This window comes from Thamnophis sirtalis, unplaced genomic scaffold (genome assembly GCF_051295495.1).
Source record: "Thamnophis sirtalis isolate CommonGarterSnake01/CBP01778 unplaced genomic scaffold, rThaSir2_p1.2 scaffold_5, whole genome shotgun sequence".
NCBI lineage: Eukaryota > Metazoa > Chordata > Lepidosauria > Squamata > Natricidae > Thamnophis > Thamnophis sirtalis.
Genome location: NW_028261385.1, coordinates 29362806 through 29386668, shown reverse-complemented (window position 1 = coordinate 29386668; position 23863 = coordinate 29362806). Strand labels below are relative to the sequence as shown.

Sequence of the window (23863 nt, the reverse complement as noted above, 5' to 3'; positions counted from 1 at the left end):
ATGCTTCTTTAGTCTATTCTGTTCTGTTCTGCCTTTTGTTAGCTGAAATTATCTGATTTGGTTATTAATTAACAACAGATGGAATCACACATCTTCCAAGTTCAGAGTTATTGGAGACGGATGCTTTGCTTAAAGCATATTTTAATAAACAATAATATGAGCTATTGGCTACAAGTTAATTCCCTGCACTCACAGCTTACAGCATTAAAACAAAAGAGATTGGTGGTATATAAAGACTTAAACAGTTGATTTGCACATATTCTTATTTTTAATCTATCTTTATTTTTTTCGAAAAAAGTTAAAATAGAAACACCCCAAAATTTGTAAAGAAACGAAGAAAACAACTAAAACAAGACATTAAAAAAGAAAAAGTGCATTATAAACTGCACTAACATATTAACTGGATGCTGTGTGATATATTGCAAGAGTATTAGTTTCCCATACCATGCAAAACAGACCCAAAGAATTTTAAACTATTAAACTACTAATTTTATTTGCAAGTTAATATCATCTGCATACTATATTAATAACAAAATAGTTCACAGGAAGAACAATAATAAAAAAGACAAGATTGAAATCCCCAAACCCTCTGTTAACAAACCCTCTGAAATTGTAATCAACATGTAGAAAATTTATCACAGCTTCTTAGCTATCCCAAATCATTTCAAAAGTTAACACTGAGATTGGTCCTGGATCAGTGATGGGAATCAGCCAGTCCGCACCTATTCAGGGGAACCAGTTGTTAACTTTCTAAGTAGTTCGGAGAACCGGTTTTTGAAAGAAATCTCATTTTGTTTTTTTCCATTTTACATAGCTAATCCTGTAAGGAAGGCAGGAAGGAAACATTCTAGTGTTCTAATCTTTATTTCACTGCTTATAGAAACTGCCTCTCCGATTAACTCTTATTACATTGTAACAGCTAAGACAAAGCACCCATTGACATGAGTGACATTGAGTTGGCCATGCCCACCCAGTCACATGACCACCAAGCCCCGCCTACCCACTGGTCATTAGGGTTAAATTATTTGAATCCCACCACTGTCTTGGATCAAATATCCACATTTGTTGTTTCTTAATAACATCTCTTATCAATTGTTGACTAAACAACAAGATGAAATTGTTTCCCAGTTAAATGTGATAAATCTATTCCTCAGTCTGCTTCAATCCACTTAAAAAGACCAATTATCACTTATCCCCTCAGACAGTTTTCTGCTGTTATATAAGAGTATAGATGTGAACATCAGGGAGGTGTATAGAGTCAACTCTTATTTCTGGGTCCATATTTCTTCCCAGTGAATATAATGCTGGCCACATTTCTTTTGTGGGTTTAATTTATTTATAGTCGTGTGCCTCTGAATATTTTTCCACAGCCCTTATGAGTTCATCAAACTTTTAAAAAAATCTTTCAACTAAGAATTTTATGTTGCGAAACAGTCTTTTCGAGGGTCAGCCTCTTTCCCTTCTCTGTATTCTGATACATTGTTATAGTAGATAAAGCAGAATAAAAACAAAAGACAAAGGAGCAGGAAAGATATTTTGATCCAAAATGAAAAGAAGGGTTAAGAAAAATAAATTCCAAACTTTTTGCAACTTGATAATTACAAAATCACTGTAGTTAATGTCCAATAAAAATTTAAATCAAGTAAAAACACTTCCACTATCTAAGGACATGCTTTTGGAAAAGCAAGTTATTCAAAACATAATATAAATCAAAAGGAAGAGGAGAAAAAAAACCAGTGTCCAGCAAGTGTTTAAAGTAAATCAACATTAGCTAACCAGTCAACTTTTAAAGTTAAAAAGCAAAACAGGATTTAAAAACTGAAGTTAAAAGCATGCTTAAAAAAACAAACTGCCAAGACAAAGATCTATGCTTCGGACCACTTCCAAAGGGACCTGGAATCTTCAACACTCCCCTTCCCAGGTGGGAGCGCAGTCATCCAAAAGCTGTCTTGGGTCAGCTTTTGGGTCAGTGTTCCCATTCAAATCCAGGGAGCAGCACTGCCAAAGAACCAGTTTTGGAAGCAAAACCGGCAGATTGTCGGCCAGACAGAAAAAATCCACTGTGGTTCAGCATCCATCATGGGGAAGAGTCCAATAATTGCATATATTGTGAATGATAGAGTCTTTAAGTAAATGCAAATTTGTGTTACGTTTAGTGTAAAGGACAAACACTGTAACTCGTTTAGAATTAAGATTAAGAATTTATTAAATCAAAATATTTTCTTAACAGTTTTAGATTTTATAATGCCACATTTCTGTTTTGTGCATGAGTAAACAATGAAAATGTTTTTTGTTAGTCATTCAGGAGTACCCTTTAAGCAACACTTAATAAACCTTAGAAAGAATCATCAAAATGAAGTATGTCTGCATTTCTTAAATAATCTGAAATACCTGTTTTTGAATTCACGAAGGAAGATATTTCTCAAGTCACTTAAAACAACTCAATTTACCAAAAATAAATATTTCATCATAATTCAAACACTCAAATATTTGAAGGGGTTTTTTTTACTAAATATTTGACTATCGGTAGTAATGGCATTAATACAGTAATCAAGATCAAAGTTTTACTGTTTTTTTAAAATCCTTTAAAAGTTATCCAAACATATAAATAAGCCCATATCCATGTAAAGGAGGAGATGGGCTTATTTATCTGATTGGGTAACTTTTCAAAATTTGTGCAAAGGTTATTTGAATATTCAATCTATTGCATTTATAACGGGTGGAATAAATATACTTTTTAACAAAATGTTTTTTTTTAAACTTCAGGAAAAGCCCTAATTCTTTGCAAGATATGAAAATGAAATGAAACAAAGCATTTTATTAAGCAATCTGCAGTTTAGCAACTTGTTAAAAATGCTTAGAGATGCTATGCTAGTATCACTAGAGGGCACTGAGTGCAAAAGAATGAAATGGGTGTTGTGTCTTGTAACTAAGCTATTCCAGAATCTGATAACTTACTGAAGATGTCGAAGTTGTGCATTGGGGAAAGAGAGGAAAAATCTAGTGAATTATTGGCTTTTAGGTTATGCAGTATCAATAAAACAACATTATTCATACAATTAAGAATTTCCGATCTGTCTGTCTGTCTATCTGTCACAATTTAAATTTGATAAATCAGCAGTTCTTTTATTTTTCTACCCAGTTTTATAATGTTGATTCTTTGATTGCAGATATACCTTAAAATCAAGATGCTTAATAATCTCCACCAGAAATAATGAATACTGTTAAATCAATGAAAGTACAGATGATCCTCATTTAAAAAATCACTCACAAAAATTAGAAAGGGGATAGAAATGAGAGAGAGGGATGCTAGTGGAATACACATTTCTTATAATAAGGTGAAGTAGTAATAACAGGGAAAATTATAATTTGAACAATGGTAGTATTGAGAATGTTTGAACAATGTGGTGATTGGCATAAAAATAACATTGAAATGTTAAATAACTAAACAATGGAAGATTATAACTTAACATAAATATGTGTATTACAATTAGAACTATATAAATGTGTTAAATACAAAAAATATGATTATTAGTATTTTATATGTAGTTAAAGGAGTGCCATTTAGAATATGGTGATTGGCATAAGAATAACATATTGAAATATTGAATAATGAAATAATGTAATATTATAATTTAACAAAATATGTGTACTATTATAAAAACCATATAAGATTGTTCAATTGTAGTAAATATGAGGAATATTATTTTATTTGTACTAAATGTAAGTTACTCAGGTGCCATACTGTTCACACACTAATATGTTAGTTTAAAAAAAAACGGAGGAAAAAAATCACTCATTCAGTGACCATTAAAGCTTGCAATGATGCTGAATGAGTTATGATAAATCCTCAATGTTCTGACCCTTGCAGCATCTCCATAGTCATGTGATTGCATTATGGACACTTGACAACTTGCCTGGATTTTCAACTATCACAGGGTCCCACAGTCACATAATCAAGATTTGCAACCTTCCTTTGCAGTCCAAGCAGTCAGTGGAGAAGCTGGCAGAAAGTTGGAAATACATGAACTCCTTGCTTAAAAGTAGTAAGCAGGGATTGCCGGGAATTTCTATCACTAAGTAGCACAGTCATGTGATGTCATGCTTTATAGCAAAGGAAATTCCAGGGTCATTTACGGTTGTTAAGTGAGGAGTATCTGTATGCAAAGCTTTTGATCCTGATGTTTTCTTGAAGATCGGTACAGTCCCCAGTTTAAGAATGAGTTCTATCCCAAGGTCTGTCCTTAAGTTGCATAAGGCAGAATAGTGTTATTATATAATACTGTAAGATACGATAACCTTTATTGTCATTTTTGATTGTGAGCACACTGTCCCACATTAAAAATGAAATTCTATATAAGTAGTATTGTGTAATGAGCTTGAACCAACTTGAATCACTATATATTTAACACAAATTTTGCAGTAGGTTCCATTCTTAACTAGGGGTTATCCTTAAACCAGGACATTCTTAACCCAATGACTTGCAATATGTTATTTACTGACTTTGATGTTATAGAAGGTTTATAGTGATGCCTTTTTCTATAAAGTTTTTCCTATTTCCTTAAATGCTGCTTTTATATCCATAACTTTGAAGTTTTGGGCAATAATTTTGGTTGGAAGACTTCAAACTATATTATTTTTAATAGCTCATCCTATATCCATTGTTCTTTTCAAAGATAAGCTTGAAAATCGTTCTCCCCCAAGATACATCAGAGATCTTGAAATTTTTCTGCTCAATAAACTTTTTCTTTATATGTTACTGTGAATATAGCTCTACTTCTTTTGTTGATATCTATGGGGATTCTTAGTCACCCAGCCCAAAGGTGCTTTTTTCAAGAGGGAAATAGACTTTCTAATTTTTCTTGAAAACATTTCGCTTCTCATCCAGAAAGCTTCTTTTGTTGATGAATCAGATACACATTTTTAAAAGTGTGTGACACTTAGCTATAAAAAAAGAATGTTCTACTTTTAAGAGTTATAACATAAAATTCATTTTGTGGACTTAGAAGAAGTCTACAAAATTATAAAGATTTGAATAAACACATAAAGTAGGTTCTAGGAACACACAGTTATGTAAAGAAGCTTCAAGATACAATTTCATGCTACTTAACATCCTCAAGATATATGGTATTTTTAAAAAGTATTTACATATATTTGCAATTTCAAAATCTGCTTTTAAAGCAGTCATACTTTAAAATATAATTATGATTATATGTATTTACATTTGCATACCAATATGCTGTTGGCATGTGAAAGTCTTAGTTTTTTAAGAAATACATTACAGCTACATTTTCAGTGAATGCAGTGATGATTTCCCAGATTAGAAGCCTACACAGTAAAGTGAAAACAAGATACCTAGTTCAGAAATGTGAATATTTCATGTCAAGAAAAAAATTATTAATTTCAGCAACCTGCTGAGTACATACTTAGAGGTAATTTGACTTTGATTCCGTATCCTGGAATACCTCTTTTGAAAAGTGTTGAGGAACAACTGATCACTGCTGGTAGCAATCCTTTGTTCACAGCTGCTTTTATTTTCTGATCCTAATCACTGCTATACATGACTGCTCCAAGAAGGAGGTGGTATCCACATGCACCCTTAGTCTAACAGATGCTGAAACCAAGTACAGATTTTGCATTCTCATGTGACTGGGTTTGTGGTCATTCCTTTTCTCAAAGAATCCCGCACCTGCCTGTTGTTTGAATTTAGTTTCACAAGACAAGAGTGATACAACTGCTTTGGAAACAGTTAAGGTGTTAAGTTAAGGTGAAATTATGTAAAATAACTTTACTGTTATGATTTTTGAGTCAGTCAAAAATCATAACAATCTGTCTCTACATGGACAGATCCACAGCTGTGTCTACCTTTGACTTTCTTACTGCCATTTGGCTGTTTTGTTTTGAGGGGTGCTGTTAGTATTAGCCCAGAAAATGTTGGTTATTGTGTAGATTAGAACAGTAATATAGCAAATAAGTGCTTAAAATAATAAATAACAGATGGAACAGATTTTGAATTAAAAGTAAGCCTTTAGAATTATTATTTTCTCCCTAAGTATAACTAACAATTGTCTTATTTCTGGAAAACCCCATTTGAGGAATGATGTTATAGAGATCGATGGAAAACAAAGGTCCTATTTATCAGGTTGAAATTGTTTTAACACTTGAGGGTTTTAAGCTTCAACTTGTCATTATATTATTTACCAATATTCATTTTCTTTTCATTATTTAATCACTTCTCCTCTAAATAATGGTTGTCCATCTGGTCTTTGTAGGGACACGGTGGCTCAGTGGTTAAGACGCTGACCTTGTCGATCAGAAAGGTCAGCGGTTCGAATCCCTAGCACCGCATAATAGAGTGAGTTCCCGTTACTTGTCCCAGCTTCTGCCAACCTAGCAGTTCGAAAGCATGTAAAAATGCAAGTAGAAAAATAGGAACCACCTTTGGTGGGAAGGTAACAGCGTTCTGTGCGCCTTTGGTATTTAGTCATGTTGGCCACGTGACCACAGAGATGTCTTCGGACAGCGCTGGCTCTTCGGCTTTGAAATGGAGATGAGCACTGCCCCCTAGAGTTGGGAATGACTAGCACATATGTGCGAGGGGAACCTTTACCTTTTATCTGGTCTTTATTTCTTTTGATTTTTCCTATTTTATTTTCCTGAGGATTTATCTGTGGAATTATTTCTGCATGATACTGATATATAAATATATGCCTTACATTGAGCTGATGTAGCAGAATTCTGCGTAACAAAACATTTCACTAGTGAATGTTGTTAGTCAGTAGGAACAGCCCAAATAAGCCCATAGCTGAGCACAGTCTGTCCACTTCATTGAATCTTGTGTGTGCACAGCCTCTCTTGAAATGAATAAAGAATGAATGTGCTGCAGCAGCATTCCCTGATTGACCTCATTAATTCAGAACAAATCAGCAAGTAGTATAATGAATAGTATGGCTCAGTTATGTGGTTTCAAACATTTTCCCTACTAAATTAAAATATTTGTGGCTCATTACAAATTCTCAGTTCAACCAAAAATATCAATCCTTTTTTAAAAGTTGTACATTTTAAAAAGAAAAAAATCATTTTTAATTTAATTTCAAAAACAATGCATTTAAAACTTTTCTGTTAGTATATGGAAATGGACACACATGCATTTAATGACAAAATAACTATATTACTATTATAATAAAAACTAGTTTCGAACAAGTCTTATTCTTGAATCTATCTCTCGGATGTTCCCATTCCTTATAGCTTGATTTTTAGTTATAAATTCTATAATTATGTTAGGCATGAGAACATAAAATGAGAAATTGTTTTCAAAATAATCTGTAAATCTTGTTTGTCTAAACTTAATGTAACATGATATGGTCAGAATTAAAGAAAATGCTGGCACGGTATGCCAGAGAAATTGGTTGTCAGAGCCTAAAGTTTGTATATATGTCAAATCATGGCTTAACATAGCATAATGTGTGAAAAAGCTTGCTGGATACTTGAATACCACTTCAGCTATCCTTCAATATATTTGTTGTATAATATATTGGACCCAATTTCTACCCTGTTTCCCCAAAAATAAGACCTCCCCAGATAATAAACCCAATAGGGTTTTTGAGACATGCACTAAAATAAGCCCTCCCCCAAAATAAGCCCTCCCCAAAATATTGCAACACGGTAGCAACCATGAGGTGATTACCCTACTGCACCTCAAAAACAATAAGACCTCCCCGAAAATAGGCCAAATGCTTATTTCGAGGGTCCAAAGAAAATAAGAGCCTGTCTTATTTTTGGGGAAACACAGATCTGGGTAGCACCAACTTTAGGGAATACTACTGATTCACTTCCTTGACTTCCTATTTGTAATATGGAGGTGATTAGCTTATTTTAAACAGTGCTGAAGTAATATTGATTTTTTTTACTATACTGTAAAAAATTGCTCTGTATATAATTTAGAAAGAAATGTATTTTACCCTATCTTTTTATATTGAAAATTCACAGTGGAAATCTAAAAAAAATTCATTCTTCATATTTTATAGAAGTTAGATTAATGTTCCATTCAATGAAGTAGAATCAATTTCCCATGAATTGTGTTACTTTAGGTGTCAGGAAATATCTGTTGCATTTGCTTTTGAATAATAAAATGATTTGGTCCCAATAATATTGTTATGTTTGTTAGGACCCCTGAAGGTAGGAAAGTTACAATGATGCGTCTTTTTTTTGTTGACTGCAGATGTGCATACCATACACTAAGCAGCTGAACAAAGTACTATTCTTTTCATCCGATTTATGCCATATATAAACTTAAATGCTACTAGGCAGATCGAAAGCTTTTTGTATTGAAATAATAATAAATGCTTTGCAATAATGTTATCAGAATGAGATGTAATTGAACTGCTGAATGTAGAGATTTAAAATTTCACATGCACATGTATGTGTGGTTGGAAAATGTGTGTGTGTGTGTTTGTCTTTGTGTGAATTTTTAATGATAGAAAGTTAAAGAATTTAACCCAAATGATATTTAGGCTGAGCAAAACAACCCGCTACACTTATTTGACAGAGTTCATTTAGCTTCTCTCTGTGATATAATATAATGTTACTGGCACACACAAAAAGTTAAGCTAATTAATCTGCTTTGAAATAAATGCTGCGGGGAAGCCATTATTAAAAGGCATTTAGCACAAAGGAGAACTACCTTCTTCCCAAGAGATTCTGCCATGAAGACCAATCAGAAACTAGCACACACATGTCACGGCTTTCTCTGCTGCTTTTATGTATTTTTGGCTAGCACAGGATTGGCCGTTCTCTGAATTTTATGGGAGGGTTTACTTGACACTGGTTGTAGCTTCCCTGCAGATCCTTATTTGGAAGGCTATTGAGAGAACAAGTCTTTTCCAGCAGCTGAGCATCTTGATATACATAATTCATCAAGTCGTGCTGTTCTGGAAATATGCAGATCTCTGTCTGCCCTTCAGATTTCTGTTCAGCTTGTGCAATATGTCTTTCAAACCAGATTCTTAAATTTTACAGCATTTTGGAATTTTGCAAATGGGTCCAAAGTAATCGAAGATCTCCTAACTGGAACACCAGTTAAATGATCTCTTTTATACCTAATTGCAGGAAATTTATAAATCACCAGAACTGAGAATCAAAATTCAGTTCAAAGGATTCAGCGTACTTTTTTCCCCTGTATCTCACTAATAACAGAGGACCGAAAATTCTGCTTTAATTTGGTAATACTAAAAGCATCAAAAATGCCCGAAGCAAATTATTTACTGTCAGTATCTTGGGGATACATAAAGGTAGGAATTTAAGAACTTTATAAATCATGTTTGTTTGCATGCAGTGTTTGCTTGAACATTGTTTTTGTATTATAGCTTAAGGCCTTACTGATATGTTAAAGTAACTTTAAAATATGTAATTGAAAACAATGAACTCCCTCTAACATTCACTTATGTTCAAAGGTACCTATAACAGAGTTGCGCAGTCCTGAGAAAAGAGCATATTCTCAGCTTAGCAGCTATAGTATCACTGCTTTTTAATACTGTATTTTGGGGAAATCCTAGCTTTGTTGTGCATTTTTCATTCCCCAAGGAGAAGATCATTAAAGAGTATATAAGCAATAAGAGCTAAATGTGTAATTTCATGTTACTTTCTTAATGCGCAAACATTGCAATGATTACGCCTCTATTTTTTATTTTATTTTTTTTGCTTTCTGTCTAAGACACACATCTCAAAATTGATTAAAGCCATTCTAAAATAGTGAATGTTTGGAAATGTTTTTTTCTCTCTCTCACTGATGATGCCAACCTTAACTTGTTGAGAATTAATTTATAAAGCTTCAGCTAAAAAAAATGCTTTGAGTTGTTCCTTTATATTGACCTGAATACATGCCATCGTATATATTGTGATAGGCAGTGCTAATCTAAGAAAGAACCACGAACTTATCAGAAAATCTCCTGTTATGTATGTCCTAGATGCTCAAGATGTCAAGGAACAATATGCCCTTTTTCTAAATATGTGATCACTTAGTCAAATAAAGATGAATAACCTGACTAAGCAAGGATGGTATATTAGGTTAACGTTTTCCCTTTTGTGTGTAGAGCTTATCCCTAAAAATATGCTGTGTAAAGAAATCAATAGTAGCCTAGAGGAGAAGTACACTGTGTACAATCTATGTTGGAAGACTTAGGATAGGGAAACCCTGCCTTCTTTTAAAGTCACTGCGTGGCCTCAGAGAAACCACTGTAGTAGGTGAAGCCCTTTGTGCATCTGGTTTGGATCCTAGAGTGCATTGGAATGAAGAGCAACTGACCCCAAGCAATCTTTCTGAAAATATGATCACTAACTGTGATAACACCCCAATATGCTGCCTTAAAGCAGCATTTTAATTATGTGATCATTTATTGGATCATTTACTAATGCTGAGTTTCTAACATAACTATTTAATAAAATGCAAGTGACCACAATAAAAGCCTTAATAACTGAGGCTTGATAGTTTAGACTTTCAAATATAGTAAGGTCTTTTTGTTGTCGCCAGCAATACATTTCATTAAAGAAATTATATTTTATGCTTTTATTGCTGAATTACCATTAATGTTACGTGTTTTGTGAAGAAGAATTATTTCTCACTGCAGATCAAGTTGAACAATTAATATACTTGTGACCAGTTTCATGTAAAATCTATATTTTAATTTAATTCTACCCTGCAAAATGTTCAACTTTATTTCTTATGAATAACTCAAATAATTATATAGCATATCATATATATTTTTAGTTGGGTTTTAAAGGACTGTAATATTTCTTAGACCATCTACAGTATTCCTATCATCTTTAATTTTCACCTATATCTCCGAATGAACATTAAGGGAATTTGAATTTGAGGAAAGTATATCCTAAATTGGTAATGCTGAAAAATATATAAGCAATCCATAGCTTCTACATGTGTTAAGATTCATTGAAGTTAAAATGAGGTAGGAATCTAAACTGTGATTCTATACGTGCTAATTAGGGTGGAAATCTCATTGTATTGCCTCCTAATTATGAATTCTAGGGCTTTATTGCTAATATTCTGTATTATGCTGTTCAGTTCTTTACAGGTTCGAAAGAATTAGGTAGGAAGTATTGGATCTACATGACACAGAATTCATCACATGGTGACCCACTTAACTTACAACTGTAATTCTGAGGTCAATTATTATCACAAATTGAGGATTTAGAAAGATAGATAGATAGATAGATAGATAGATAGATAGATAGATAGATAGATAGATAGATAGATAGATAGATGATAGATAGATAGATAGATAGATAGATAGATAGATAGATAGATAGATAGATAGATAGATAGAGGGGGGGAGGAGAGTTATTTTTAGAAAGCAAATGGAGAGGTAGCCTGATGTAGTGGTTAAGGCACCATGCTAGATTTCAGGAGGCAGTGAGTTCTAGTTCTGCCTTAGATACAAAGACAAGTTGGGTCAGTTGCACTCTCTTGGCTTTGGGGAGGAAACACTGACAAACTTCATCGACTTCCAAATCTTGCTAAGAAAACTACACAAATTAGGCTGGTCTGTCACCAGGAGGTTTATGTGCCAAAGACACACACACACATAAAAATTATACCTGCCCCAAATATTATCTTTATAAAAGATAATATTTATTAAAAATTAGAAATTTTTAATGCTCCCTAAATATTCTGGATTTTTTAATCCAGATTTTTGGCTATTAGCCTAGGTCTGATGTAAACTGTAATCCAAATCACCTGGACAGAACCTGTTTGAGCAAGCAATCCTATTCATCCAGAGATTTATCATACAAAATAGGTATGGAACATGTGAGAAGCAGTATGAAGAAAACTCATAAAAGCACATGTATAAATGGGCTGAAGGAAAAGTGTAAATAGACTTTAAACATGTATCCTAATCTATCCTCACCCCAGTTAGGTTTTCAATATAAAATATAAGGACACAGATAACTAACTGATGTATAAATGAGGAGAGCAACACTTTGCAGATTATCCTACACTGGATTATTTTCAAACAAGATTTTACTTAAGTAACATATATTGTCCATACACTGAGGGCAGATGGGGAGAAGAAACAGTATATGTGAAAAAACACTACTGACAGAGCAGTGGTGGGTTTCAAATTTTTTTAGAACCTCTTCTGTAGGTATGGCCTACTTTGTAGGAGTAGCCTGCTGGCCATGTGACTGGGTGGGAGTGGCTTGGCAGTCATGTGACTCGGTGGGCATGGCCAACTTGTAAAATGTGGTAAAACTCATTTAACAACCCTCTTGCTTAGCAACCAAAATGTTGGCTCAGAAACTCTGGCATTTGAAGCATGCAAGTCTTAAAGCTGTCAAGTTACAAGACCTTTGCACCCCTAACCCTTTAGAAAAAATCCCCCAGGGGTGTTCAAACTTGACAGCTTTAAGACTTGTGGACTTCAACTCCCAGAATTCCTGCTGCAGTCATGTTGGCTCAGGAACTCTGACATTAAAGTGTGCAAGTCTTAAAGCTGTCAAGTTACAAGACCCTTGCACCCCTAACCCTTTAGAAAAAAAATCCTCAGGGGTGTTCAAACTTGACAGCTTTAAGACTTTAAGGTTTAGATTCTTAGAGGCGGACGGGTCGATTGGTGAGCCAGCCAATCAGTGAGCGGTGGGCGGGCAAGCATGGTGTAGATGGGCGGGGGGAGGGAGCTGGAACCGGTTCTAAATGGCACGGTAGATTTGTGGAACCTCTTCTATAGAAGAAGTTAGAACTGGCAGGAACCCACCCCTGCGAGAGAGCAGGCTGTACATTCACAACCTGATGGCTGCAAAAATCATGTAGCGCTAAGTCAAATAGTATAAACAATGTATTTCTAAATAGCTAGCTTTTCTGCATATGGAAGACTTAAGAAAATTGTAAAATGTACCTTTTCTTAGCATATGGGAGAATCACAGTCTGAGTTATTCCTCCCCACCCCCACACCAAGAAACTCTAATCCTGTATTCTTCCAGCCTTTTCTAACCAGGTCGCTTCCGTAAGAAATGGATGAAACCTCCTAATTCCCAGCCCCCCCTATGGTAATTGTATGGAAAAATTATGACAGGTTTATTTCAGCACTAGGGGAGACTTAAAGATAGCATACCCCGGAGGCTCTATGTCTTTGCTGGCTGATGGGAATCATCCTTTCATGTGACTCATCAGGCCAGCCGTTCAAGTCACCAGAGACTGCTGAATGGCAATTTCTTATATCACGAAACAAATGGTGGCAGCTCTTCGATCTCTCTGCTTCCTGCAATGTATTTGTAGGCCTTGAATTCTTAAAGCAAGAACAATCTTACAGTAAAAGAATATTGCAGAAAACCTTGCAGTACTTTCATTGTTAAAACACAAGATGCTTAATAAAACTCAAATCCCAATCAATACTGTCCTCCAAAGCTTATGAACCCCAGCTTGCAAAACTGATAGCAAGGCTGAGGAAGCCTGAAGCCTGATTGTCTGCCACTAATGAAATCACGCAATTAGAAAACTGATGAAACTATTGGAGGCCATGCTTTTTGATAATTGGAATAGCTTATTCCAGCCTTCCCAAGTGCCTACAAGAGTGTTCATCATCAACTCATGCTCTTCAATCAGCAGGTTGAGGATTGTGGACATAAAGTGTAATCTGTCTACAGGTCATCAAATTGAGAAAGCCAGTTTCTCTATTTTTTACATGATCCTCATAAGTTTTTTTTTTAACCTGTACATGTTTTGCTTTATAAATTGACCATATCCACAATAAAATTAGAATGCTTAGTTCCCAAAGCAGGTGGATCATTAATTATTTTATTTTATTATATTATTTTAAAATTTAGGTTTGTAAATTTAGATATACATATGTTTAAGTAACTAAACAACAAGTAATTGAGTTACGGTTTACTCCTGCCTATAGAATTGCCTAATGTTGCAAGGTAATTTTAATTATTTCCACTGGAAGTAGATGGCTTGTTGACTTCACTTTAAAAAGTAGGAATTTAAGAAAATTGTTCTCTTTATTTCATGAGGACATGGGTGGAATATGTGTACATTAAATATACATTTTTAACTAGGACAAGAGCAATGAAATTGATCTCTACTCATATCCATATCCATAACCAATTTTTCAGTATCTCTTTATGTAAAATGATGCGTGGAATAATACATTTGGTGAAGCCTACTTGGACATTTTACCTGAGAATCTGATTTTATTTCTCATTATGCATTGACCTAAGGTGGTAAATTGAATTGAAAATTTGAACATACCTGTTAAAAAGGTTCTTAAACAATTCTTGTACCATATACTCATTTACTGGCCATTGACATACACTGTTTTGCTTCTCTTTACAGTTTAAAAGAATGCTCAATCGAGAGCTAACCCACTTATCTGAAATGAGCCGATCAGGCAATCAAGTCTCTGAATATATATCCAACACATTTTTAGGTAAGCATGATTATAAAACCTGGTATTCCTTGTTTTTTTTCTTTTGTTTTCACTAACTACTACAGGATATCATTATATAATAAAACAGGCATTAATTATTTAATTAAAATACAATGTTTGATTTTATTTTACAAGAAAAGTTACTAAGAGTTGTGGCAAAGAGTTTATCGGATGGTCTTTTGCTAACTGACTTAACGGTACGTTATCCATAGGCCTACATTATCCATAGGCCTTTGTCAATCCTTCCAAGCTATTCCCAAAGGACTATGACTAAAAGTCAACACATTTAAAATATTTCAGACTCATTAGAATATGATATTTTTATTAAATCCAAATGAAACCTATATCTGAATGGTTTTCTTATGCCACCCATCTTGGTTTTGCAACTACCAATACATAGTGTCTCTTGCAGGTCCGTACAGCTTCCAAATTTTTCCAAGGGCTTTCCCACAGCTGCTACTGAACAACCTGCTCATTCCTCTGATTATCCCAGGGTCTTCTTGAATCTGATGTGGATTGTTGTGTCAGCCCGCCTGTCTTGCCAGTTATCCCAGAGCTTTCCTGCCTAAGCACTAGTTATTCCATCAGTCCACCCATTCCCTAATTGTGCTTGGATATTCCTGAGACATCAGTCTTTATAGAACCTTCTTCCACTGACTCCAGTTGTCTTGCTGCCCTCCCATTGATTTAGCACAGCTCCTGCGGCTGTGTCTTGAGTATGTGTCAATATACTGCATAGATTTCTTACTTGCTGAGATCTGATCAAAAGTATTTTGCCCTACAAATCAGTTCTATAGATTGGAGATCTAAACTTTCATAGAATATCATGAGCATACTGGGGGTAAAATCTGGACTTTAATTTTGCATGTGGAAGACTAATCAGAATGTGCTCATACTGACTAATACTGCCTATTATCAGAGGATATTGGTAATGGCACAGGGTACAGGTAACTTAATTTAATCTATATCTTTCTGCCTTAAAAAAGGCATATGGCCAACGTGAGCCCATCTAATGATGTTTCATGGCATATGAAAGATTATGGTAGAAATGAATAGCAAACAGAATGAATTCAGAAACAAAATGAATGAATGAAGGTAATCTAATATAGTAGAATGGAATGAATAAATACATTCAAGGAAGTGAAGGTAGAGGTTTGATTATGTATTAATTGGTGTCATTAAGGTGCCACCAATATAGTGCCACCATTCTGGAGTGTCACCAATATAGTAATATATTATGCCACAGTGACTGATGGTAATGGAAGAATTAGTTAAGATTTTGGAGGAATTAAGCAATATTCTGAATGAATGCAATCTAGAGAGGAAATTATTCTTACATGGGATGGATGGATGGATGGATGGGAGGAAGAGAGAGTGTAGAAAAAGTGAGTGGTTCATTTGAAAACCATAGAGCAAACAAGAATAGTGATGGTTTGATGAGTATGGATTTTTTTTCTTCAAATATATGGTTTAAACATAAGACTATTCATGCAAATACACAGCAGGAAATGTGAATAAAATCATGATTATTTAATTGTGATTTTTTTAAAAAATAGGAAAGGAGAGAATGGTGCTCAAAAATTCTGAATGATAGGACATTATTTGGTAGTCTCAAAAATAGATCTTGAATAGATGGAGAAGTAGAATCAGACTGGTCAGGAAAAATGCATAAAAGATGATGACAACAGCAAATAAAGATAATGGAAACTATTATACAGTTAATTCTCTTTAAATGACCACTTGTTCAGTGACATCTCAGCATCCTCATCATCACATGATTACAATCCAGGCACTTAGCAACTGGCTCACATGACAGTTGCAGGATCCCAAAGTCAATCACCTTTTTGTGACTTCCCTTGCCATCTTCCTATTAACAAAGTCAATGGAAAAGCTAGCAGGAAAGATTACAAGTTGCTCCTGTAAGTCATTTTATCTATTTAAGAAAATTTACCTGACCACCCAATTCACTCTCAGTGACTCCCACTGCTTTTGAGCAACCCAGCTATGGAGTACGAGAACCTTACTCATAGGACACATGCTCAACCACACTCGCGGCACATGCGTGCCTGTCAACACCATAGCAGCCAACTGCAAATGCTCGGAAAGGTGGAAACAAAAACAGGAAGAGGATGACCAGCAGCAGGTTGGACAGCACAGTTGCAATTGACACACTGTTAGAAAGATCAGGTTAGGGACAGATTCTCATGGAAGAAATCTTATCTGGTTGCTAATAGTCAACACCATTTGATGGTGCATAATCATTATTTAATACATTGATAGAAAATAAATAAGTGTGGTGATGTTAAAATAGCTGTATTTAAGACAAGCTGCTTTTATAAATCTGGATAGAGAAATGTTAAGGCGTGTAAGTGGAAAGATAGTGGAAATAAGGTAGTCTCTTATGAGGAATGGCTGTTTCTTGAATAAAGCAAAAATGGCTGTACATATACCGTAAATGTGCTTTCCAATTTTACTATTGGAAAGTAAGAGTGTGGTATTTCATAAAAATAAATGCAATGGAAACAAGATACTTGCAAACTATATTTATTTATTTATTTATTTATTTATTTATTTATTTATTGGAATTTGTCAAACAAAAACGAGAACAAGAATCTACAGGTGAAAGTCAAAAAATTAGAATATCGTGCAAAAGTTCATTTATTTCAGTAATGCAACTTAAAAGGTGAAACTAATATATGAGATAGACTCATTACATGCAAAGCAACATAATTCAAGCTGTGATTTGTCATAATTCTGATAATTATGGCTTACAGCTCATAAAAACCGCAAATCCACAATCTCAGAAAATTAGAATATTGTGAAAAGGTGCAATATTCTAGGCTCAAAGTGTCCCACTCTAATCAGCTAATTAAGCCATAACACCTGCAAAGGGTTCCTGAGCCTTTAAATGGTCTCTCAGTCTGGTTCAGTAGGAATCACAATCATGGGAAAGACTGCTGACCTGACAGTTGTGCAGAAAACCATCATTGACACCCTCCATAAGGAGGGAAAGCCTCAAAAGATCATTATAAAAGACGTTGGATGTTCCCAAAGTGCTGTATCAAGCACATTAATAGAAAGTTATATGGAAGGAAAAAGTATGGAAGAAAAAGGTCACAAGCAGCAGGGATGACTGCAGCCTGGAGAGGATTGTCATGAAAAGGCCATTCAAAAGTGTTGGGGACTTTCACAAGGAGTGGACTGAGGCTGGCGTCAGTGAATCAAGAGACACCACACACAGAAGGATCCTGGACATGGGCTTCAAATGTCGTATTCCTCTTGTCAAGCCGCTCCTGAACATCAAACAACGTCAGAAGCGTCTTACCTGGGCTAAAGAAAAACAGACCTGGTCTGTTGCTCAGTGGTCCAAAGTCCTCTTTTCTGATGAGAGCAACTTTTGCATCTCATTTGGAAACCAAGGACACAGAGTATTGAGGAAGAATGGAGAGGCACACACTGCAAGATGCTTGAAGTCTAGTGTGAAGTTTCCACAGTCTGTGTTGATTTGGGGAGCCATGTCATCTGCTGGTGTTGGTCCACTGTGCTTCATTAAATCCAGGGTCAATGCAGCTGTCTACCAGGAGATTTTGGAGCACTTCATGCTTCCTTCCGCAGACGAGCTTTATGGGGATGCTGACTTCATTTTCCAGCAGGACCTGGCACCTGCCCACACTGCCAAAAGCACCAAAACCTGGTTCAATGACTGTGGGTTACTGTGCTTGATTGGCCAGCAAACTCGCCTGACCTGAACCCCATAGAGAATCTATGGGGCATTGCCAAGAGAAAGGTGAAAGGCATGAGACTGAACAATACAAAAGAGCTGAAGGCCGCTATTGAAGCATCCTGGTCTTCCATAACACCTCAGCACTGCCACAGGCTGATAGCTTCCATGCCATGCCGCATTGAGGCAGTTCTAAAACAGCCAGGGAAGTGATTGAAGCCTGGGAAACCGGCCCCTCTTCAGTCAACAGAAGTGCTGATTTACCACCAGCCTAGCAAGTACTGATTTACCACCAGCCTAGCAAGTACTTAGAAGGCGAGGCCTGGGCAGCACAAACAAATGACAACTAATGACTTAAAAGGAAGCCATTAACACATCCCCAATCAGCATCTAATAAGCCACTTACAACAGGCTCTATAAATACTACACACAGAATAGCACACACTCTGCTAGAGAGAAGTTCCCTGCAGATGGGCTCCAGCACGAGCCTGAAAACTTATCCTGGTGACCGACCCAGTTTGGATCCTGAAACACTATTCCGGGACACATATATTCGCCTTCATTCGTAATATTTGCTCACTTTGAATAAAACCTTAGGAAATCCCTTGGAATTCCATGACCCCTCTAATATTTCCTTTCACTTGAAAGCATCTGACATCTTGTTTTAGAGCCCTTTCTCTTGATGGTTCTAAACGTTGTTCATATGACTGAAGTTATAAACATCAAAGCATGCATATGAGTCATTATTTTTCATCTGCTGTTGGTTTGTGCCAGTTCAAATTCTTTTTTTTTCCTCTTTTCTGTTTTGTTTAATTGGTGATCAGTAAAGGAATAGGAGAGGGCTGATTGCCTCTGGCTGAAAATTGTTGACATTTTCACTTGTCTGTAGCAATCGGATTTTCTGCTTTTTCCAGTAAATGCTAGCCTAACCTAAAAGATTAAAGAAATGATTTGGGCCAATATATACACGTGACAATAGATGCCATGTTTACACCAAAAGAAAATTGCAAAAAGAAAAAATCTTTGCAGGAAAAATAATTTCTTTTGAAACTTAAAAGTGTATTACCAAAACATAAGATAGAGTAAGGTGTGTCCTTATTCCCTAGAGTATTTCCTAATGCTCTTTGCTATATCGGAGCAGAAGCATTTCAGTGCTTTCAGTTTGGAGCAACATTTCTACTTCTTATTTAAAATCTGAAAAATTAGATTGCTAAGATCTAAAATACAAAAGATTAAAGAAAAGATCTGTGCCAATACATACACATGGCAATAGATTTCCCCCCATTTCTAAACTGAAATATGTTTGCAGTTCTTAAATATTTTGTACATGCATCATCTTTTTTTCCTTCTTAGCATTAATTTAGAGGAAAGGGAGAAAAAAGAGCCTCCAAATAAAAAATAGTATTTCTTCACGTGGTTTTACAGTTTGACAACATTGAGAATATGATACAATATTATTGGGGGGCGGGAATAAGAATTTGAGAAAGAATTGTTTGGAGTTCTTTTTTCTGCCTTTAGCAATGAACCTTTTATGTGAGGAAAAATTAACATAGATTCCTTATATAATATAAGCAGTTTTGGTTCCATGTTGATAATCTTACAAAACTACCATTGATTTGAGTTGAAGGTCTTAAACAGATTTCAGACTTCTGGCCAGATTTAATTTCTCTGCCTAATTTGCATGAGAGGAACTTTGAGAGGGAACCTGAATTACCATGATATCCTCCCATGTCTAGAAAATATATACTGGTGTTGACTGTCAGGAATTTATAGGAATAAATAGTACAATGCATATGAGAACATTAGATTGGAGGAGAACAATCTACTGTCAGGGATAGCACAATTATGTTTGCTGCCATCAATTGTGGCACTGGGGAAGTTTTTATGTTTACTTCTACTGTGGAGATTAAGAGCTAGAATAGTGAGCCTGATCCTGATTTTCTGTTCAATATGAGTCTGTAAAAAATCTTATGTCACGGGATGAGAGCATGCCTTTGTTCACCTGGGATCAACCTAGGATGAGGTCGTTAAATCACAGGGAGTTAATAAGCATTACTCACATTGCGTCCTTTGAAGTTAATGCTTGAATGTGTGCATTATATCTGCTCAAAAGGAAGGCTTATCAAAAACATTGTCTACTCTTTACAGATAATTGCTATTAATTATTTGAACTGAAATTACAATATATTTAAACATTTTGGAAGAAGAAAATAAATCAAGTTCAGGAACAGGTTTGAAATTGGCTTGCTTAATTATGGTTAGTTGAAAACAAGACAATGATTGTGATCTTTCTTGCAGCATGTTCATAGCAACAGTTAGAATTATTCCAGCTTGATACAGTTTTTGAGATTATTATCTACATTAGAACTTTGGCTTTTAAATAAATATGATATTGTAGCATCTTTATTATTTATTTTCATTTGTTCATTCATAAAACATAGGCCAACTTTTTATGCTCAATCATCCTATTTTTGTCAATGTAATTGGAGTAAATCTTGTCCTAGTTATGCTCAATGCATAATTGGTTTACTTGGCCTCATTTTCAGCAGTGTTCCCAAACTAGCGGCAAACAGAGAAGCATCTGTTGACAGATACTGAAAATCTGTGATTTGCGAGATAAATTGTGAGCCAAATATTCTTGAATTAATATTTGTAAAAATAACTACCTTATTCATCAACTTATAATTATCACTGCACTTTAGAGACAATCTTGTGATAGGTTAGATTTGAGACATGGGAAATACTGAGGTGAGATCTCTACTCAAACTACAATAATGGGGTAACAACATCACTCAAGATTTAGAAAAGCATAAAATAATATGAACAAATATCTAAGAATCAGAACTGAAAAGAAATTATTTGGACATAAGAACCTAATGGCTCCTTGTTTCACTTTTTAGTTTATAATATTCAAGCTTTTTTATATCAACATCATTAGATTTTGTAGCTGTATGTAATGTCAATGTTGTTGCACTACTGAGAGAGTAAATGACCAGTGTAAGATTGCTTAAATCTATAACTAAAGTGGTCCTGAACCTAGATTTTTATGCAGTTATTTATTATTTACTTGTATGCCGCCTTTGTTAGTTTTTGCAAATAACTCATGATGGCAAACATGTCCAATATGCCTTCCTCCTCCTATTGTTCCCACAACAACCTTGTGAAGTGAGTTGGGCAGAAAGAGAGAGTGACGGGCCCAAAATTATCACCTAGCTGTTTTTCATAGCTAAGGTGGAACTAGAAAAAGAACAAGTTAATAAGTCTGATGGTGATTCGTTGTGTTCACTTGCATCTTTCTTATTTCAAAATTATTTTGAAGCACTTTTAAAAAAAAGCTATGCTGCAGTTAATGTTACTTCTTACGGTAGCGGTAATCTACAAATAGATTATAGATTTTTTTCCTCTTCTTTAAAAGACAAGCAGCATGAAGTGGAAATCCCATCTCCAACACAGAAAGAAAAAGAGAAAAAGAAACGGCCTATGTCTCAAATCAGTGGGGTAAAAAAGTTGATGCACAGTTCCAGCTTAACAAATTCTAGCATCCCCAAATTTGGAGTCAAAACAGATCAAGAAGATATTTTATCCAAGGTAAGAGCAATTCTGATTTCCAGCCGATTCAGTATCTGTAACTCAGATCCAAATACAGTCACAAAATTACATTCACAAATATTTACATACATCCGAATGTCTATATGAATTTATATGTCATGTGTGTAAAATCTCACACACCGATTTAGTACAGACAAATAAAGATCCTGATTCATTTTTTTCCTTAGCACATTGTGCATCAGAACTGTGTAACTGCAGAAGTCAAATGGATTGTTTAAAAATAAAATCACCTATAGAATTTAACAAAAATTCTAGATGCCATGTTTACACTGAAAGAAAATTGCAAAAAAAAAAAAAAATCTTTGCAGGAAAAATAATTTCTTTTGAAACTTAAAAGTGTATTCCCAAAACATAAGATAGAGTAAGGTGGTGTCTTTATTCCCTGGAGTATTTCCTAATGCTCTTTGCTATATCAGAGCAGAGCAGTACTGAAGCAATTCAGGGTATTCAGTTTGGAGCATCACTTCTACTTCTTATTTAAAATCTGAAAAATTAGATTGCTAAGATCTAAAATACAACGAAATCAAGAGCAGATGTTTTGTACAAAGTGTATTGCAAAGCCAGGGTAACAGTTTCTGTTTTTTGTTTGGTTTTATATCAGGAGCTAGAAGATGTAAATAAATGGGGCCTCCAAGTGTTTAAAATAGCCGAATTATCTGGGAACCGACCTTTGACAGTTGTCATGTATACAATCTTTCAGGTATGTTTAAGGGAGAAACAACTTTTTTCCCTTTTCTTTTCCAGAGGACTTTACCTATTCTGAATAAACAATTACTTTTTCTCTCTGTAACTTCAGGAACGGGATTTGCTAAAAACGTTTAAAATTCCACCAGACATGTTAATAACCTACTTGATGACGCTGGAGGATCATTATCATGCTGATGTGGCATATCACAACAATATACATGCTGCTGATGTTGTACAGTCAACACATGTGCTTTTGTCTACCCCAGCTTTGGAGGTAAGTCCACAATATCTGGGTGAAATTTAAAAAAAAACCTACTTGTGAAACATACTGTCATGTTCGCAATACACCAAGGTGGCTTGCCAAATGATTAGTTACTGAAAAAATAAGTTTAATTTAAAGGTATTAACATTTGAAACTTTATTATAAAAACATTTTGTAAATTGGACTTTAATCTTTTCCCCTCCAGAAAAAATGGTGTTTGTACTAGTAGAGATCCAAGCGAAAAAAGGGGAGAGGACCAGTGCAATTCTGTTTCATTTAGAACATTTTCTCCATTAGTCATTCTTCTCTGTTCCATTACCTTATTCCTCAATATTTCCTCTTTCTTTCTTTTAGGCTGTTTTCACAGACTTGGAGATTCTAGCTGCTATTTTTGCCAGTGCAATACATGATGTTGACCATCCTGGGGTTTCAAACCAATTTCTTATCAACACAAGTAAGTTAGTTTATTTCTGGCTCCACTGATTGTCTATATACTTGAGATTCCTTGAACAAGCAACAAAGAGGTTTTTTTTTTTTTTAAAAAAAAAGATGGTTTTGGATATGTAGAGTTCCTGCATATATCATATGGTCAGTCATCAAAAGCATATTTCTAGTCCAGTGTCCCTTCGTCAAAATGAGAATTTGAAGAATAACAAAATAACAACTCAGTTGGATATAGAGCCAAGGTGGCGCAGTGGTTAAATGCAGCACTGCAGGCTACTGCTAGATCAGCAGTTCAGCGGTTCAAATCTCACCGGCTCAGGGTTGACTCAGCCTTCCATCCTTCCGAGGTGGGTAAAATGAGGACCCAGATTGTTGGGGGCAATATGCTGACTCTCTGTAAACCGCTTAGAGAGGGCTGAAAGCCCTATGAAGCGGTATATAAGTCTACTGCTATATTCAAGGTTTTTCCATTCTTATTTGTCTATGGGCTTCACGCAACTGGGAAATCTAAGGCAGCTTTCTTCTGATAGATTGTTGGAGGTCTCTGAATGCTACTTATTCCTCTAGGTCAGAATTCCTCAGACAGCTTTGCTTCAATTCTGGGAGTTGAAGTCTACAAGTCTTAAAGTGGCCAAGGTTAAAGACTCCTGCCCTAGGTCAATGTTTCTCAACTTTGGTAACTCTAGGATATGTGTGGTG

At 35.2% G+C, this 23863-nt stretch overlaps 1 protein-coding gene across 8 annotated transcripts in view; it reads left to right on the top strand.

Moving 5' to 3' along the window:
* Window positions 1–23863, top strand: part of PDE4D (phosphodiesterase 4D) — a 734024-nt gene that overhangs the window by 699865 nt on the left and 10296 nt on the right. For 7 of the 8 annotated variants that reach the window (XM_087715532.1, XM_087715533.1, XM_087715538.1 and 4 more), the window contains 5 exons: window positions 14348–14441; window positions 21578–21750; window positions 22373–22471; window positions 22568–22732; window positions 23075–23174. In XM_087715532.1, coding sequence (XP_087571658.1) covers window positions 14348–14441; window positions 21578–21750; window positions 22373–22471; window positions 22568–22732; window positions 23075–23174 — 631 coding nt within the window. Of the gene's footprint in view, window positions 1–8875; window positions 9291–14347; window positions 14442–21577; window positions 21751–22372; window positions 22472–22567; window positions 22733–23074; window positions 23175–23863 lie in introns of those variants that run through there. The other variant, XM_087715539.1, reaches the window with a different exon arrangement.